At 37.3% G+C, this 19384-nt stretch overlaps 1 protein-coding gene across 2 annotated transcripts in view; it reads right to left on the bottom strand.

The window, feature by feature from the left end:
• The window catches only part of RPS6KA6 (ribosomal protein S6 kinase A6), a 188733-nt gene extending 169927 nt beyond the window's left edge, over window positions 1-18806 (bottom strand). The window contains exon 1 of one of the 2 annotated variants that reach the window (XM_036905358.2): window positions 18609-18806. Coding sequence is in view for 1 of the 2 variants with exons in the window: in XM_036905355.2 (XP_036761250.1) it covers window positions 18176-18253 (78 nt within the window). In the remaining variant the exon portion in view is untranslated. Of the gene's footprint in view, window positions 1-18175; window positions 18563-18608 lie in introns of those variants that run through there. The other variant, XM_036905355.2, reaches the window with a different exon arrangement.
• Between the last annotated feature and the right edge of the window lie 578 nt (window positions 18807-19384).

Consider the following 19384-nt stretch of genomic DNA (forward strand, 5'->3'; position numbering starts at 1 on the left):
CCCTACTCTTATTATATTGCTGTGAATTTCTCCCTTTATGTCTGTTAATATTTGTTTATATATTTAAGTGCTCCTAATTTGAGTACATAAATATTTACAAATGCTGTATGCTTTTGTTGGAATGATCCATTCATCATTATGTCCTTGTCTTTATCACAGTCTTTGTTTAAAATTCTATTTTGTCTGATATAAGTACAACTACACCATATTTCTCTTAGTTTCCTTTTGCATGGAAAATCTTTTTCAGTTCCTTCACTTTGTGTTCTCAGATCTAAGGTGAATCTCTTGTAAGCAGCATATAAATAGGTCTTGATTTTTTTATACATTCAGGTATTCTATGTCTTTTGATTGGAGAATTTAGGCCATTTACATCTAAGATAATTATTGAAAAGTATGTAATTATTGTTTCATTAGTTATTTCTGGATTTTTATGTAGCTCCTCTCTGTTCTTCTCTTGTTCTCTTTCCTTCTTTATTTTTTTTAGTGTTATCCTTAGATTCTTTTCTTACTATCTTTTGTGAATCTACTGTAGATTGTGCTTTGTGGTTACCATGCGGTTTACACAACGGTCTGTATGTAGAACAGTGTATTTTAAATTGGTAGCAACTTAAATATGAACTCATTGTAAAAACTACATTTTGACTCCTTTATACCATTTTTTACTGTTTTTAATGTCATATATATTATCTTTTTGAGTATTCCTTAATTAATTATTTTAGTTCTAATTTTACTATCTCTGTCTTTTAACTTTCATGCTAGTTTTATAAGTGGTTAATCAACTACCCTTAATATATACCTTATTTTACCAGTGGGATTTTTACTTTCATGTATTTTCTGTTACTGGTTAGTGTATTTTCTTTTCAGCTTTTGAAGACCCTTTAGAATTTCTTAGTAGGCCAGTTTAGTGTTGAAGAACCCTTTTAGCTTCTGATTTTTTGGAAAACTTTTTATCTCTACAATTTTGAATGACAGACTTTCCAGGTAGAGTATTCTTAGTTGGAAGTACTTTCCTTTCAGCTCTTTGAGTTTATCATGCCACTCCCTTCTGGCCTATAGTTTCTGCTGAAATATCAGCTAACAGTCTTGTGGAGGTTGCCTTATACATAACAATTTTTTTCTTGATGTTTTGTCTTTAACTTTTGACTTTTCATTATAATGTGTCTCTGTGTATATTTCTTTGGGTTCAGCTTATGTGGAACTCTGTTTCCTGCACCCAGGTGTCTGTTTCCTTCCCCATTTAGGGAAGTTTTGGCCATCGTTTCATCAAGTGAGTTTTCTGCCCCTTTCTCTCTTCTCCTTCTGGGTCCCCTTCAATATGAATGCTACTGCATTTGTTGGTGTCCATTAGGTCTTTTAAGTTATCTGCACATTTTTAAAGTTGTTTTTCTTCTTTTTGTTGCTGTGTTTGGGTGAGTTCCACTGCCTTATCTTCCAGGTCACTGATTTGCTCTTGTATTTCATCTAGTCTGCTTTTGAACCCCTTCAGTGTACTTTTTTCAGTGCAGTTATTGTATTCTTCAGCTCTGTGAGTACTGTTTACTACTTTATATCCTATTTCCTTTGGTTCTCACATTGTTCATCCATTCCTCTCCTGAGTTTGATGAGCATCTTTATGACTATTACTTTGAACTCTTTATCAAGAAGATAACTTATCTTTACTTCATTAAGGTCTTTTTGTGAGATTTTTTCCTTAATCTTTCATTTGTAATGTACTCATCTGTTTCCTCATGTTGCTTGACTGTTTCTTTTTATTAGTCAAAACACCTACCTCTCTCAGTCTTTAAGGAGTGTCCTTCTGTAGAGAAGTTTAACCCTGTCATTCAACCCTGCCCTAGCTCTTGGTTGTATGCTGAATCTTTGTGATTGTCTGATTAGCCTGATTTATTCTTGATCAGTTGTTGAGGGTGTGCCAGGACTTACTAGTGTCCCAAAGGTCATAATCTCAGTCAGCATCTATATTCAGGCTGATCACAAGCCAAGTCTTCAGGAAGCAGCTCTTGAACTATGCAAATATATACAATCCTGTGGGAGCATAACTGTAGACCATGCTGACTTACAGATCAGATCTGTAGGTGTCACCTAGGGGACTGCTGTAAGAATTAGGGCTTCAGACAATTATATAAGCTTCTTTGGAGTGGGCCAGATGTTGCAAGACCAAGGGAGGGTACAAAGATTTTGTCTCCCTATGCTCCCTAAGAACATCTCTAGATTTTTGACAGGTGGCAAACCTGAAGCCTCTCTCTCAGGTTGAAACTTCAGGGCCTTTGACATCCTATAGTATGGGAGAATATATTTGTAAATGACATAACCAACAAGGGGTTAACATCCAAAATAGATAAAGAACTCACATGTCTCAACACCTAAAAAGCAAATAACCCTATTAAAAAATGGGCAGAGGATCTGAATAGACACTTCTCCAAAGAAGAAACCCAGATGGCCAACAGGCACATGAAAAGATGCTCCACATCGCTAATCATCAAAGAAATGCAAATTAAAACCACAATGAGATATCATCTCACACCAGTTAGGATAGCAAACATAGAAAAGACTAAGAACAACAAATGCTGGCAAGCATGCGGAGAAAGGGGTACCCTCCTACACTGCTGGTGGGAATATAAACTAGTTCAACCATTGTGGAAAGCAGTATGGAGGTTTCTCAAAAAACTAAAAATAGAAATACCATTTGACCCAAGAATTCCACTCCTAGGCATTTACCCTAAGAATGCAGGAGCCCAGTTTCAAAAAGATATATGTACCCCTATGTTTACCACAGCACTATTCACAATAGCCAAGAAATGGAAGCAACCTAAGTGTCCATCAGTAGATGAATGGATAAAGAAGATGTGGTACATATATACAATGGAATATTAATCAACCCTAAGAAGAAAACAAATCCTACTATTTGCAACAACATGGAGCTAGAGGGTATTATGCTCAGTGAAATAAGCCAGGTGGAGAAAGGCAAGTACCAAATGATTTCACTCATCTGTGAAGCACAAGAACAAATCAAAAACTGAAGGAACAAAACAGTAGTGGACTCACAGAACCCAAGAATGGACTAACAGTTACCAAAGGAAAAGGGACTGGGGAGGTTGTGCGGGAAGGGAGGGATAAGGGGAAAAAAGGGCATTATGATTAGCACACGTAACATGGAAGGGGCACAGGGAAGGCAGTATAGCACAGAGAAGACAAGTAGTGATTCTACAGCATCTTACTACACTGATGGACAGTGACTGTAATAGGGTATGTGGTGGGGACTTGATAATGGGGGGAATCTAGTAACCACGATGTTGCTCATGTGATTCTATATTAATGATACCAAAATAAAAATTAAAAAAAAATAATATGGGTAACTGTTGAACCACTGTGTTGTATATTTGAAAACAATATAAGACTGTATATCAACAATACTTCAATAAAAATAAAATCTCAAAGAAAAAAAAGTGACACAACTAAACACACTTTTACCAATGTTAATTTCCTGGTTTGTATCTTATACAAGATATAGCATTATACAAGATGTATTCCATGGAAGAAATGCAGGCTTCATTGCAGTAAGTGTTCAGAAAGTTTTCCTCACTGTTTAGGAAGCCCACTTAGAATTGCAGCCTCTCAGAGCTGAGAGCAGCCTCTAGTTCACTCCTGGCAAGAAGTCAGGGTACTCAGTCCTACAACCACAAGGAAAGGAATTCTTCCAAGAACCTGAGGGAGCTTAGAAATAGATTCACCTCCAGTCAGGCCTCCAGATAAGAGTAAAGGACAGCAGAAACCTTGACTACAGCTTTATGGGACCCTAAGAAGACCTACTTGAGCAATGCCTGGACTCCTTACCCATAGGAATTGTGAAATAATAAATGTGTCTTGGTTTACGCTTCTATGTTTATGGTAATTTTACAAATAATACAATCAATATTACCATTGGAGAAAAGTGTCTATGATTTAAAATTCTCCCCTAAAACACACTTCCTAGAAAAAAACTTTACAGTTTAATACTTTTAGAATATTTCTTTACTTACTAAATTCAGGTCTTTGTTCTCATTTGGCAGACATGAAACTATAAATTACATGCTAGTAAATCACCTAGGGAAAATAATCAAGTAGAAAAACTTGTTAAATAAAACATCTGACCAATAAGGCAACCTAATTAATTTTTATTTTAATTAAGATTGAGCAGTTATAAATAGCTAATATATGGAAGCAACCTAAGTGGCCACCAATAGATGAATGGATAAAGAAGATGTGGTAGTACATATACATAATGGATTAGTCAGCCATAAAAAGAAAATAAATCCTACAATTTGCAACAACATGGAGCTAGAGGGTATTGTTCTCAGTGAAATAAGCCAGGCAGAGAAAGACAAATACCATGTGATTTCACTTATTTGTGGAATATAAAGCAGAGCAAAACAGAATGAACAAAATACCAGCAGACTCATAGACACTGAGAAGTGACTAGTGATTACCAAGGGGTGAGGTTGGACGGGTGGGGAGTTGGAGGGGGATAAAGGAGCACAATAATTTGCAATCACAATATAAGCTGGTCATGGGCCAGTAGTACAGCATGGAGAATATAGTCAATGATTCTGTAACATCTTTCTACAGTGACAGATAGTAACAGCACTTGAGTGGATAAGGATTTAATGATATGGGTAACAAATAATCCCTTCTCAGAGTCTGTGAGTCTGCTACTGTTTTGTTCCATCAGTTTTGCTTAGTTTTTATACTCCACAAGTGAGTGAAGTCATTTGGTATTTCTCTTTCTCCACCTGGCTTATTTCACTAAGCATAATACCCTCCAGCTCCATCCATGTTGTTGCAAATGGTAGCATTTCCTTTCCTTTAAGGCTGAATAATATTCCATTGTATATATGTACCACCTCTTCTTTATCCATTCATGCATTAATGGACACTTAGGTTTTGCTCCCATATCTTGGCTATTGTAAATAGTAGTGGGATAAACATAGGGGTGCATATATCTTTTTGAATCTGTGATCTTGTTTTCTTTGGGTAAATTCCTAGGAGTGGAATTCCTGGGTCAAATGGTGTTTCTATTATTAGTTTTTAGTTTTTTGAGGTACCTCCATATTGCTTTCCACAATGGTTGAACCAATTTACATTCCCACCAACAGTGTTGGAGGGTTCCCCTTTCTCCACATCCTTGCCAGCATTTGTTGTTTTTTTGTCTTTTGGATGTTGGCCATCCTAACTGGTGTGAGCTAATATTGCATTTCCCTGATAATTAGCGATGTGGAGCATTTTTCATGTGCCTGTTGGTCATCTGAATTTCTTCTTTGGAGAAGTGTCTTTTCAGGTCCTCCAAAAGGGAGGGAGAAGAGGATTAAGGAGCACTATAATTCACAATCACCACATAGGTAGGTCACAGGGAAGGCAGTACAGCATGGAGCAGACAAGTAATGACTTTTTAGCATCTTACTATGCTAACAGTGACTGCAATGGTAGGGGTGAGGACTTGATAATATGGGTAAATGTTGAAACCACAATGTTGTTCATGTGAAACCTTCATAAGATTGTATATCAATGATACCTTAACAAAATAAATAATTTAAAAAATAGCAATAAGGGTAACTGGTGAACCACTGTGTTGTACATCTGAAACCAACATAAGATCGTATATCAATGATACTTCAATTAAAAAAAAGATTAAGCAGATACATTTTGTCCTTTAATCCTGCTTTCTGAAAATCAGTTACTAACTTAATAAACATAGTATAGAGAACGTACCAAAACATTCCTTAAACAATCAGGGATATTTCAGTGTCTTAAGAAACATCCCTCTGAACATGAATTATCAAATGATGGAACTTTGTTGCTATGAAAGAGGCACAAAACAAAGTAGAAGTCCCATGTATACTGAGCCCAGAACATATCCTGGGATTTGATTTTTCAAAATAATTTTATTACAGATGAGGATGTGGAGAAACTGAAACCTTTGTGCATTGCTGGTGGCAAGGTAAAATGGTAAAGCTGCTAAGAAAACCAGTATGGCAGTTCCTCAAAATATTAAATATAGAATTACCATAAGACCAAGCAGTTTCACTTCTAGGAATACACCCAAAAGAACTGAAAGCAGGATATCAAAGAGATATATGTACTCCATGTTCAAAGCAACATTATTCACAATAGCCAAAAGGTGTAAGCAACCGAAGTGTCTACTGACAGATGAATGGATAAACAAAAGCTGGAATATACAGGCAATGGAATATCATTCTGCCTTTAAAAGGAGGGAAATTCTGACACATGCTACAACATGGATGAATTTTAACGACTTTATGCTAAATGAAATAAGCCAGTCACAAAAAAGACAAATAGTGTATGATTCCATTTATATGCGATATCTAGAGCAGTCATATTCAGAGACAGAAAATAGAATGGTGGTTGCTTGGGGCTGGGGAGAGGGGAGAATGTGGAGTTATTATTTAATGGGTAAAGAGTTTCAGTTCTGCAAGATGAAAAGAGTTCTGGAGCTTGGTTATACAACAATGTGAATGTAGCTAACACTATTGAACTGTACACTTAAAAATGGCTAAGATGGTAAATTTTGTGCTGTAAAACAATTTTAAATACTATAAAAACAATAATAAAATAATAATTCTACCATATCAAATAAATTTTTTGTCATATGCTCAAGGATTTAAAGCTCCTTAAGGACAGACACTGTGATTTATTCATGAGACACACATAGTAGAAGTATTGTGAAAATAGCAATGCTTTGGTGTCAAGCAGACCTACATTCAAATTCCAAAACTACTTTTATTGCCTTGGAAAAGTTTCTTCAACTTCCTTAGTCTCAATTTCTTTATCTGTAAAATGAACAATTTAGGGTTGTTTCCAGGATTAATATAATGTTCTCAATGCTGCTGACAGAGTGTCTGACGTGCTCAGTAAATGCCTGATATGTGCATGTCTTCTTGTCGAAAAGAAATACAGAAAAAAAGCATATGAAGTATTTCAGTTAATAATTCACCAAAGGTTAATACTACTACCACTATACAAAATAATACATCTGTGAATCAAAACTTTGGTGCTACTGCTACATCATCACACCCTACTGATATAATAGTTTTAGTTTCAACATGGCATACCATTGTGAGCAGAAAGTACTTTTAAAATAATGATAGAATCATTTTTGGTCAACTTGAAAAGAATCTTCTAAACCAACCCAAAAAGGTACATACATACTCATGCATATACAGTTTGCTTTAAGAATCACAAATTGGAAATAAGTGAAAAGTACCTTGTATATTTTTACTATAAATACTTAATTTCACTAATAATCTTTTAATTGGTCATTTCCAAAATTAAGGGTCTTTGTTTTTTCTTTTGCAGTTCACATAGAAGGTTTAGATTATATCCTGAATTTTACACTACTGAATATTCTCAAAGCCTCATTAATAATTATGCTCATTTCTCCAGTAGACGTTTTTACATATTTAATCTTTTACATTGAATTCTATAGTCAACATACTGCTTATGGAAAATGTGATAGCATCTAATTAAAATTATAATTAATTTTAAATGATTTGCTTCAAGCTTTTCTGGCTTTCTAACTATAAAATATTTCTGTTCTTACCCCAATAGGTTAATCCTTTGAGACATGCCATCTAACTATCACTGCTTTGGGAAAATTTAGGAAAGCACAATTTTGTTTCAAACTGATCTGAAAGTGTTACCTTTTTGAGTGTCAGGATGGGCAACAGTGTACCAACTTTAAGCTACTCCTTTAGTCAGGTATTGAAAAACAATTATGAGGCTCTGCTATAAAATAATGAGCTAATAAAACTTATTCATGTTCAAATCAAAGCATAAAAACAGAGTCCAAATTTAAATATGGATGATTTTTGAAGTATTTATCACTTTGTTACCTATGCTCTTGAATGTCAACTTATCATTATCAAGACTCAATGTCACACCTTCCGTTTTACTACAAACTTCTATCCACAAACTGTTTAACTTATTAAATGTTTCATCCCTCTGTCAAACTGTATCCTCCTCAAGAAAAGGGATCGTATGACTCTTTGTAACCCCCATACCCAGCATGTTATCGGGAACATAGCAGATCCTTTTCGGGGAATGGAATGATTGAATTTGTAATCTGAATGAATTAAATGTAAAAATAATTTCAATAATAAGTAACTGCCATAGATTTTCTTCAGATTTTATTAATTTTCTAATTCAATACATTTAAAAGCAACTTTAAAATATAATTTCATAAATTATTTCCCATAAGTCATTTTGCTTATCATTTCTGACTCTTAATTTTAAATTCTAACAGCTAACAGAAATTCAGTTCTTTCAAAATCATTTTTAAAAATAAATAACTTGGATAATTCATATATGATTTTTTAAGTGTCTTATAAATTCTTGACATTTCATATCTTGCATGAAACTTGTTTTAAAGGGTTTTATTTTTTTCAGAGTTAGATTCCTAACCCTATATTTTGTCAGAAGGATAAGTATGCAAACTCAACTTTGCAAACCACATGCTGTAGCCATTTGTCTAAATTGGGGCCCATGGGCTAATTTCTTTTAAATACATTTTTTAAGTGTTGTTAAAAAAAATTATGTGGCAGAGGTTATCTGTGAGAAACAAACTCTAAAATGTCTATCTCGCTCTTTACAGAAAAAGTTTATCATCCCTTGGTCTAAACTATATAATTTTTTAATAATTATAAGCATTACTTTTTAAAATGCACAGGAGTACCAAGTTGGCCTAGCAATAAAAGAACTAAAATTATCTATGCCATGTAATTATAATTGCCATAGTACACACTGAATATTGCTTTACCAGAATATATTCAGAATTTCATATCACTCAACTTGTATTTTCGACTTACTTTACTCCAATGTCCCTTTTACTTTTGTAAATTAAAATAAAAAAGTGCAGCAGAATGGATCCTTATATTTTCATGCTTTCTGAAACCAAGAACTTTATTAACAGAAACTTCTGAAACACAGCTCCCTGAGGGCAGAAAGGGTACATTAGATTTTAGAAGCTGTTAATCCTATTAAGAGACAAATGGATAAGAATATTTAGTTCATTTTTGGGAACTGGCATAATTCAGCCAAATCACTTCCAATATTTTACTTGTGCCATACTAAATGTTACAGGGTTTTAATACAAAGAAAGTCCAACATACTGCTTTTAAAAAATGTAATGTAAAAAACTGAAATAATGATGATGACATTGTTGTTTTTCAAATTAAAAGGAGATTAAGTGGTCTAAAGTTGCAAAATGTATCCAACTGAAATGAGTCTCAAAAAAAATACTCTCCCTCAAGATCACCTCTATCTTCAGAGATCCCATTATTTCTAGAAAAATTAGCCAAGCCATGGCCTTCTGAATACTCTTTATACAACACAGAGCCCAATAGTTTAAATAAAAGGGCTAGGATCAGCCTTATGTTATCTGGCCAAGCCCATGTTTCCCAAGGACTGGACTGTCACTAGCAACTTGAAGGGTCACTTGCTAACCCTGAAAACTAACTTCTAGAAACCTCATTATTTCAACATCAATGCAGTGAATCCAAAGAACTAAGAGACACAAATTCAAAGGCAATACATAAGTACAAATAAGTTTCCTCTGCCACAAAGCATAAATGACTGCAGAAGAGCTCTAAATAAAAGAGGGACATATGCCCAAACATAATAACCCTCTCCAACTGCCATAATCAAATGTCAGGAATAAGGGGAGGTACGTAGATAAGAATAAGGCACAAAGTGAATTGCCATACAAACTGAGACTATACTCTTGACAACTGATTTGAATAGGAAGAAATCTATTGATATTTTTTAAACTATTAATATTTTTAAAAGGCAAAGGGAAGAGCTATCAGTGAATCTGTGAGAAAAGCCACAAGAGTATTGAATTATAACATCAATAGGCCAGAAAAGTAAAATTTTTTTTAATCTTTTTTTAATACTGTAGACTTTCTTTTTTCATTGAAGTATAGTTGATAGACAATATTGTATTGGTTTCAAGTACACAATATAGTGATTCAACAGTTATCTACATTATTAAATGCTCATCCCCAACTAATGTAGTTACTGTCAACAACAATGAAATCTTTCTATAAGCCTAAGTTTGTTGGTCTTTGTGACATAATATACTGACCTTTCAGACATTTTCTTATGACTATGGAAGAATGGAGGGAAATATAATTAATAGGTTTTCAGTTATTAAGGCAAAAACCTAGAGCAATAACCAAATGAACCCTATCTAGTAACTAACACCTTACACATAAGTAGGCATTTAATAATCACTTGCTGAATGAATGCATGCAGAATAATATTTTGTAGTAATTAAAACAATGTAAGTATCATCATGCTTTAAAAAGGATTTGTAGTTGTACAAATGATAGGTTACTATGGACTGAACTAAGCATATCAATATTACATACACGTTAGAAGGTATTTGTGGAACATTTGGGTTTTTAAACTTCAGTTCAATAACAGAAAAACAGCTTCCCTGGTTACTATTCAGGAAGGAATTTGTTTACTTGGTTGAAATCAGATCTAATGACATTAATGGTTTTGAACAGCTCCAAGGTGTGTTCCTAATGTCAAGACACTGGCCATCTGGCCAGCCTCCTGTGAGCTACAACATATACTTTGCAAAGTTTACCTTCAAAGGATACATGTATTATGTATGGCACATATATACATGACATGTCTACATACACGACATTCTTTAGTAGTAATTCTTCTCAGTGTATAAACTCAAGAGTATGAGGTCCATGTAATTTCATTAAAATACTACCTTGAGGAATGTGAAATAACTTTAAATTGCCCATTGAGCAATTATTTATCAGGGTAAAAAAAAGTACTGTCTAGAAGATCTAAATCTTAGAATTATTCTGTTAAAAACAAGAACTTTACTATTCTTGTCAAACATTATATACAAAGTGCAACTGTGTTGTTCACTTCTCAAAATAATCATAAACACATTAATTTCCATTTTTTATATGAGGAATCTGAGGACCTTTATATACTACTGCACTTTTCTCCTAAATCAGTTGAGCATATTTGTGTGGATCTATTTCTGGATTTCCTATTCTGTTCCACTGATCTATGTATCTTTCCTTCCACGAATACCACAGTCTTAATTACTTGCAGTAACACAGTAAACCTTAACATCCTAAACAGAGTGATTCCTTGCATTTTAATCTTCTTTTTCAAATACTATTTTAGATACTATATTTGAATTTTAGAATAAACTTGTCTCTGTCTACAAAAAACCTTACTGGATTTTGTTGATCTTTATTTTGAGTAGACATGGCTACTAAATCAGCAGATCTGATTCACAGATCTGATATGCTGCCAACAACTTGCCAAATCCTCTCCTTATCTTCAGTATCATCCTTATGGGGGAGACAATAACATAAAGTGGAAAAAGCATGATCTTAACATGATCTAGTTTCAGATGCCCAACATAACTCCCACTGATTTGTATGGCTCTTATCTTTTAAAACGGCACCATTTTCTTACTGAACTGTTCTAAAGAGTGAATAAAACTGAAGAGATAGGACATGTTTAATAAATGTCATATACTTGTCTCTTAAGTTTAAATACATTTAAGGTACAATGGACTCCATTGTCTTATGGGGTGAAAAATCTACACTGGGTGTTAAAATTGCTATATTTTGCCTTAAGGTCTATCCCCAACCACTTTATAAATAAAGGCAGATAGGTCCTATAGTAAGAATAATTATCTGCGGCCTTTGAAATTTTCATTAGAGATGTGACAGGATATTTTAGTCAAAATGGAGTCACTATCCCCTTACTTAGCTAGTAATAAGGTACACAGATTGTTTAACCTCCAAATTAGAAGGCTAAACAATATCAAAATCAGTGAGGACACTCAAATTTTCTTTTTACTCTAATGGAAAAGCAAATTCCTCAAAACTACATAGCCAGAGAATTCAAGAAGTCATATACTTCCTTTGCCCCAGTTATATACTGAAACAACAGAATAAAACATATGAAAAACATGACAATTCGCAGAAAATTTATTTTATAGCTAACTGCTGCTTACAAACTGAAATGCTTTTCTCGTTTGAATTGAGAACTATATGACTATTTCTCTTTTTACTTTGGCCTAGAGCTGTAGTTCTTTATCCTTGACTATACATCATAATCATCTGGGGAATAATGCCCAGGCCCCAACCAAATCAGTTAAATATGAACCTCTGTGAGTGAGGCACTAGCATGGAATTACTTTAACTCCTAGGTACATATGATATACAGTCAGAATTGAGAACTACCAGCCCAAGGAAATCCAAAGCTATGTTTGCAATTCAACCATATTTCAAATGTGTAGTAGACCCTTAAAGCCTGTTTACCTGTGTTCTATTTCATCTTCCAACCCCATCCTCCATCCTTTCCATATACCTCCTACTTTAACTCATGGTTTCCCTTATCCTGAATAATAGTTTGTTGTTGGATTGTATTTCCTATAAACCATCTCATATACTTAGTGAAATGAAGGAAGGCATAAGTAAAACACTCTCTTTCTCATGTGCATGCATGTGCGCGCACACAAACACACACACGCACTGAAAGAGAGCATGATCTACTTCAAACATACAGATACAGGTTAAAATCTAGCAGCAAAATCAGTTACAAAGAATGCCTCCAAGACAATTCAGAAAACATCTCTATTATCTACAAAAGTCAGATTAAGTTTAGCTCTAAATCTCTCTCCCATCCAATTCCTTTCCCACTTAAAAACAATGAAAAGAAAACAAGATACACAAAGAAAAAATATCAGCAAGAATGATATAATAATCTTTGGAAATAATCTAAATGAGTAAACATTACATAGCAAATTCTAACAAAGGCTTACCTCAATAATCCAAATGCTTACAAGATCTTCAGAACTAAAGACAAACAGCATTCACCAAGAAAGAAATTACAGGAAGAGAAAAAAACCTATTTCCTCCTCAAAATTACAGACGACGGAGACTATGAGAGGGGTAGTACTGAAGCCACAATATGGTCCAAGAAAGCAACAGCAGCAAGCCAGGCTTTATTATGGAAAAGCGAGGTAGTGATTAGCTCACTAACTCTCTTGATGAAATAATCAAGGTAGGAAAATACATACAGGCCCTGCCCTGAAGAAACTGACCTGAGTTTTTCCAGACCAGACTGTTTTAAAGGAAGATAGTCTTAAAAAACTGGGAAGGTACCCAAAGAGAGGAGAGGCTGTGGCCCTGTTAGCCCCTTCCCCCCTTTCTACTACAAATAAACCTGGTGAAAGCATATGAGAAATACAGATGCCCCTGTTCTTTTTCTACATTCCAGAAAGAAGCATCAGTCCCTATATTCAGAAGACCCCTCTGCACTCAGGGGCTGCTATTTAAGATGAATATTGATGAAGCAAGAATTACAGGCTTACAGACCATTTTAAAAAGCACAAAAAAATTTTTAGCTAGTAATAAGTGCGTTTACCTTTGGTAGTAAAGGTTTTAAGCATGCTAAGCATGACCAAAAATCTCTAGAGAGGTTTGCTCTTGTTTCAAGGCAATAAGAGAGAGGGGTAAGTTCATTTCAGTTTTCCATCCACTGCAAAGATATTTTTACCTTTGATTAGTCCGGTAACTAGCATAAACACTTATATTGTCAGGCATGCATTAAATACCTGTTAAATTTAACTCCTACCACAACACTCCTAAGATCTGTTGTTTTTTATTCTTCCCTCTTGCTCCTTAATATCTAACCAGTTGACGAATTCTATTTTATCACTGTAAGGGCTCTCCCATCAGTCCTCTCCTTTCTACCCCCTTTGTCCTACTTCAAAAATCTTACTAATTCCATTGACCAATACAATAGCCTCCTAGCTGGTATTCCTCACCTTCAGTCTCACCCCTATTTCAATGCATCCTACATACTGCCATCAGTTATTTTTCAAAGCATAAATCTGGTCATGTCCCTCATGTCCTCAAGAACTTTCAGTAATCCCATTTACAGAACTGCACTGAATCCCTGACCTGGCTTTGAAAGCGTCATCCAGTCTGAGCCTAGCCTACTTTAGTACATTCCCTACCTCATCCCACACTATATTCTCACTCACATCACAGACTTATTATATTCTAGCAATATCAGATTCTTCCTTCCTCCAAGAATACCTCCGTGCCTCTGCTTATATTGTCCCCATCCACCAGAATTTATGCACCTTTCATCTGTATGAAAATATCCACTGTCTAATGCCCTGTTCAAATTTTACCTCTCACAAGCCCTTACCAGATCCACCCCTAAACCACTACCACATCCACCACATTGTTGATCTTGTGGCTTGTATAATTACAGTTTCTGTACATGTCTATCTTGCACCTGAATGGAAACCTGTAAACCAATGGTGGTGGGGTGGGACTGAGGGTGGTATATCTTTAGGCATTTCATATTACAGTACTAGGTACTGTACTGTCTTTCTACCCAATAAACACTTGATGAACTGAGCCAATTTCTACCATGACAAAGTTCAGAATAGGGGAAAAAAAAGTAAAAACTGTATGTCAATGAAACACCTTATTAACCAGTTATAAAAGATGAAATTATTTGTCTCTTATCCCCCAAAGTATTTCTAAATAAAACCTTGTATTTTATCCCTGAATCACCCTATGATTACAAATGTGATTAGTATACTTAGAAGAAATAAGCAGATCTAGAAAGGAGGTCTTTTTCTGGATATCTAAATTCCAAGATTTTAATACACAAGACAGTAATTCAGAGTTTAGGGGCAGGGAAAGGGGCATGATGATGATTGTGGGAAAATAGAAGGAATTACTGTGCAAAGATGTGTACACACTGAGACCTACTATGTGCAAAGCACCTTGCTAAGTGTATTGAACCCAGTACTGAATTTTAGTTTTTTACATAAGCTCCTGAAGATGTTTTTTCTCCCATTTACAGAGTAAGAAACTGAGGCTTAGAGAGGTTAGGTAACTTGCATTGGGTCACACAGACAGTATGAGTTGGAGATGAGATTGGAACTCAGGCCTGCAAATTCCATAGGCCTTCAAAGCCTATATTCTTTTCTTTATTACTATAGAGTCTCATGAAATTAATTAAAACTAGCAGTTTTTCCCAATCTTCCACATATTTGCCATCCTGGTTAAATTTTAAAGTCTGTGGCTTTAATCCCAAACTTTTTTTATCAGTGAACTGTATCACTCTCAAAACTACCTTAAACAAAGAAAGTATTGCTAAAAAAATTATATGAATGTACCAATTATAATATAATATGACATGATACAATGTGCAATTTGGAAACTATCATCAACTTCACCATTGGGAAGCACTCTCTCACCAAACAAACAAGTGCTCTAAACTATAACATACACGGCACTAACTTATGAGAAGTTCACTTTAACTGAAACAGACTGCTCTTTATGATGCTTCCCCAGGAATGACCAACACCCATCACATCTCAAGTAAAATCCCTTCCCTGATCCTGACAGAATCCAGGCAAGAGCTAAAACTGTGGCTGCCTGAGGGGATGATGTCCTTTGAAGTCCCTATTCCCAGTAGACCTAATTAAGACAATTCTTATAAGAGTTCTCACAACCAAAGCTTCTTATTCCCCTTCTCCCAAGAACCTTTTTCTCAGAAGCCAATAGAGCCTAGAGTTCCCCTTTTCGGGTCCATTCTCCACTTCTCACTGGAACAAAGCTAGTTCTTATTTGAAACTTTCAACACATTTTCTCATAGGGCAATTTTACAAACAGTGGTTAGGTTCTTCATCATTATACCCCACTACTGTGCACTGGTCTAAAATTATAACTGCCCTTAATAACTTTTTCCTGCAGGAAAACATGTTAAGAGTCTCAAACAATCAATTCTTGCATTTCTAAATGATAATCCAAAGGTTAACAACCTTGAACTGCCCATGAAACAAGACATGCAAAAGATATTGAAAAAGACTCCACAATATATGATAGTGCATATAATCTTTATTTTTACCAGGATTCAATACAAACAGAAATTGACATAAATTATTTCCTTTGATGTTAAAGTTAACAGATTCTTAACGACATTTTCTTTAAGGATTCCAACACATTTTCAAAAACTGTGTTCTACAGTGAAAGTACTCTTAGTCCTAAAAACTATCACGACTGAGGGCTGCAAAGCTCATGCTCAAAGGTTAACATTTCTAAAGTCCAACATCAACAAACGTGTAATTAAAATGAGTATAAATTCTGGGAACTAAAATTGTTTCCTTCTTATAAAAAAATATTATAAACAAACACCACCACCACCAACAACAAAAAAAACTCTTCAAAGTACCAAGCAGGTCTGTTCAGAAATAGCATTCAGCTTTCACCTAGAATATTTGTAATTAAGTCATTTGCATGGTTAAATCTAACCAATCCTAGACAAAGAAGGAAGAAATACTGCCTGTACCACATTGCCTTCACCTTGTTTTACTTCACAGGGATTAACGATTTAAACCCGAGTATTTTTCCAAATTGCTGAGGTAGAGAGACCCATTGTTAAATCTCTATAATGCCTAAAACATAACGCAAACAATTTTAAAATGTGGTAATTACAATTCAAAGTTTTTCTACATTTAGAATTAACAAAAATAATAAAATAGTAGGCATGTGAAAGGCCAGCCCATCTCCCATCCTTATGTCCAAGCATTGAACCGTTTTTATAAATCAGATGCCTGGGACTATAAATCAATAGATTACATATATCAATAAAACAAAATTCCTCTCCCCTTGAAAACTCTTGCTAGAAAATTATTGCAAATCTGAAACATTCCTACATTCCAAGAAGAAATGAATCCCTCTTCACTTATCCTGTTCTTAAAAGATGTAGAATATTAAAATTTATTTACGAATTGCTTAGTTTACTAGTAAAATATTTCCTAATAGTATAGAGGATTCAACTTCAGACTCCTGATTTATTTCCACTACATTTCTTGCTAAATGTTATGCTGACACGTAATTTTAACCCCAGTGTAGATCGAAATTTGAAAAGAGTAAACAATGAGTTAAACAGACAACAGTACAAAGTGTATTTTTAAGGATGGAGCAAGTACTTGGGGACAAGTTTGCATTTTGGGATTGCGTGTCCTACTTCAAAATATCCTCCTATGACTCAGTTTGGCATTCAAGTATTTTTAGGAGGCCTATGGTGGCCTCTACTGGAGTAACAGGAGGTCAACCGACTAAGGCAGCAGAAAGGATCTGACTTTGTATCCCGAACAGCTCTTTTTGTGATTAAATGCTGCTAGCTATTAACAACAACAACAACAAGCAACAATAAAGAGTACTTGTGCACATCTAAGTTTTCACCGCAGAGCTGACCAAAGCCCAAACAGAACAGTTTCAGAAGAGCAGGAAGAGGGGCAAACCAAAGCATTTTGGTCGAACCAAAGATTCGTCTCTCTTACCAAAGATTCGCCTTACAAGGGATCATGTTTCCTCTGCGTGCTTTTATGGCCCAATGGGGCGCCGGGGACAGCAGTTGGGGAAAACAGAAGGGGAGGGAGGAATAAGGCGGTAGAATTGAGGGGACAGCAGAGCAAGCAGTAGAACATCACCTGAATGTAAGGAAACCTAGTCTCCAGTTAAACTACACTTGGATGGTTAAAAGGAACACAGCAAGACACAGAGAAACGAGAAAGCTAAGGAGCATTCATACCCTGTGCCACGGTCCCCAGTTACCTCGCCACATTGTTTTTGTTGTGCTGGGTTCCTAAAGCACCCAGCGTTCCATAGGGAGCTGGAGTCAGCTGTCTCCCAAAGTGTTCCCAGCAAAAAGAGTGCGCGAGTAAACCCAGCGCGGCGGAGAAAGAAGAACGCACAGAGGCAGGCAAGGCACCTGGAGCATCCCCCAGTCCGGCTTCAGGTCACAAAGTGAAGAAACTTAAGTCACAACTCCGGTGGGGCCCGCGAGGCAGGAGATCCCCCTGAGGCCGAGCCGGGGCCCAGGATGCCCTTGCGCCCCACGCCCGAGCCCCCGTTTCCTTCCCGCCGGCTCTCGAAGGAAAGCGCAGTGGGGGCAGCGCGCTCCGCCGGCATGCAGCCTCAAGGGACAGGCCTGGGGGAGGTGCATCCCAGCCCCATGCTCCTTCCCTCTTGGGGCCCCTGGGCCAGGATCCTGAGGAAAGGAGGGGGGCGGCTCCAGTCCTCCTGGTCACCACACTAACCTCGCCGCTGCTCGCGCCGCCACCGAACACCTCCATTTCTTGGTCCCAGGGCTCCTCCTGAGGATCAAACGGTAGCATCGCCCCTTCAGGAGCACTCGAATAGGAGCTGCCAGCCGCCGGCGCGGTGGCGCATCTCGTCGCGTGAGCCTGCCTGCCGCCGCCGCAGCCGCCCCGGGACCCCCAGCCCCGCCTTCAGCGACTGCTGCCCTCGCCGCGGAGTCCCTCAGGGACTAGGAGCCGGGGGGTCGCTGCCGCCGAAGGCTGCTGCTCCCCATAGAGAAAACTGTGCTGCCTTTGCGAGAGCCCGCCGCTCGGCTCAAGCTCACTACTGCCGCCGCCGCTACCGTCGGTCTGTGGTAACTCCCCCCTCCGCCCCCACGCTCCGCTTCCCCAGCTCCCAACTCTGTCAATATGGCGGCAGCGGCGGCGTTACCTGTGCAGCGCCCGGAACCCCCCACGGCGGCGGCACAGCGGCGTCACCGGAACGTCAGTGGAGATTCCCCAGCCTGGGGTGAAGGGGCGGGACGGGAAAGAGGGACGGGGGTGGATACGGGGAAACCGCCTGGTGGGGGTGCTAAAGGGGAGGGGGACGTGCTGACGGAGGAGTGGGGAGAAGCGTAGTAAAAGCCGCGGCTAGAGCCCGGGTAAACCTGCCCATTCCACGGAGCATGCGCGGCACTGTTCACACATGCTCAGCAGGCTCTCTCGAGGAAATGAGGCAGCCTTGCCGGCAGGAGGATCCCCCCGCAAGAGTGCAGGAACTGGGGACCTTCCTGAGATTCGGAGGGGTCGCTGTCAGGCGAGGACTTCCGGAATATATGCTTACAGGGCCCACGAAAGCAGGTGTCCTATACACCGAACCACGCCCATTCTGGTACTCAATGACAAATGCGAGGGCGGGGATTTTAGTCCATTGTGAATTAGACTTATAGAAGCTGGAGGCAAGAAGAAAATGCTTTTCAAATAAATTAGTACACCTGAGCTTTCCGACTACCCAATGCCCAGACCACCTCCCACCGCGTACCTGTCCCTGTCACAGTGTTTCTGCTGGATGACATGGTGTTTCTAGTGTTCACACACATACGCCATTTATTGGATTCTACTTGAGGCTGTAAAGGCAGAATGTATGAAGCTAACCTAACCTCCACCATGCTCTGAGGATATTGGACTTGTAGTGACAATAATTATCATTTTTCTATCTTCTTCAAA

This window comes from Manis pentadactyla, chromosome X, assembly GCF_030020395.1.
Source record: "Manis pentadactyla isolate mManPen7 chromosome X, mManPen7.hap1, whole genome shotgun sequence".
In the NCBI taxonomy this organism is placed as follows: domain Eukaryota; kingdom Metazoa; phylum Chordata; class Mammalia; order Pholidota; family Manidae; genus Manis; species Manis pentadactyla.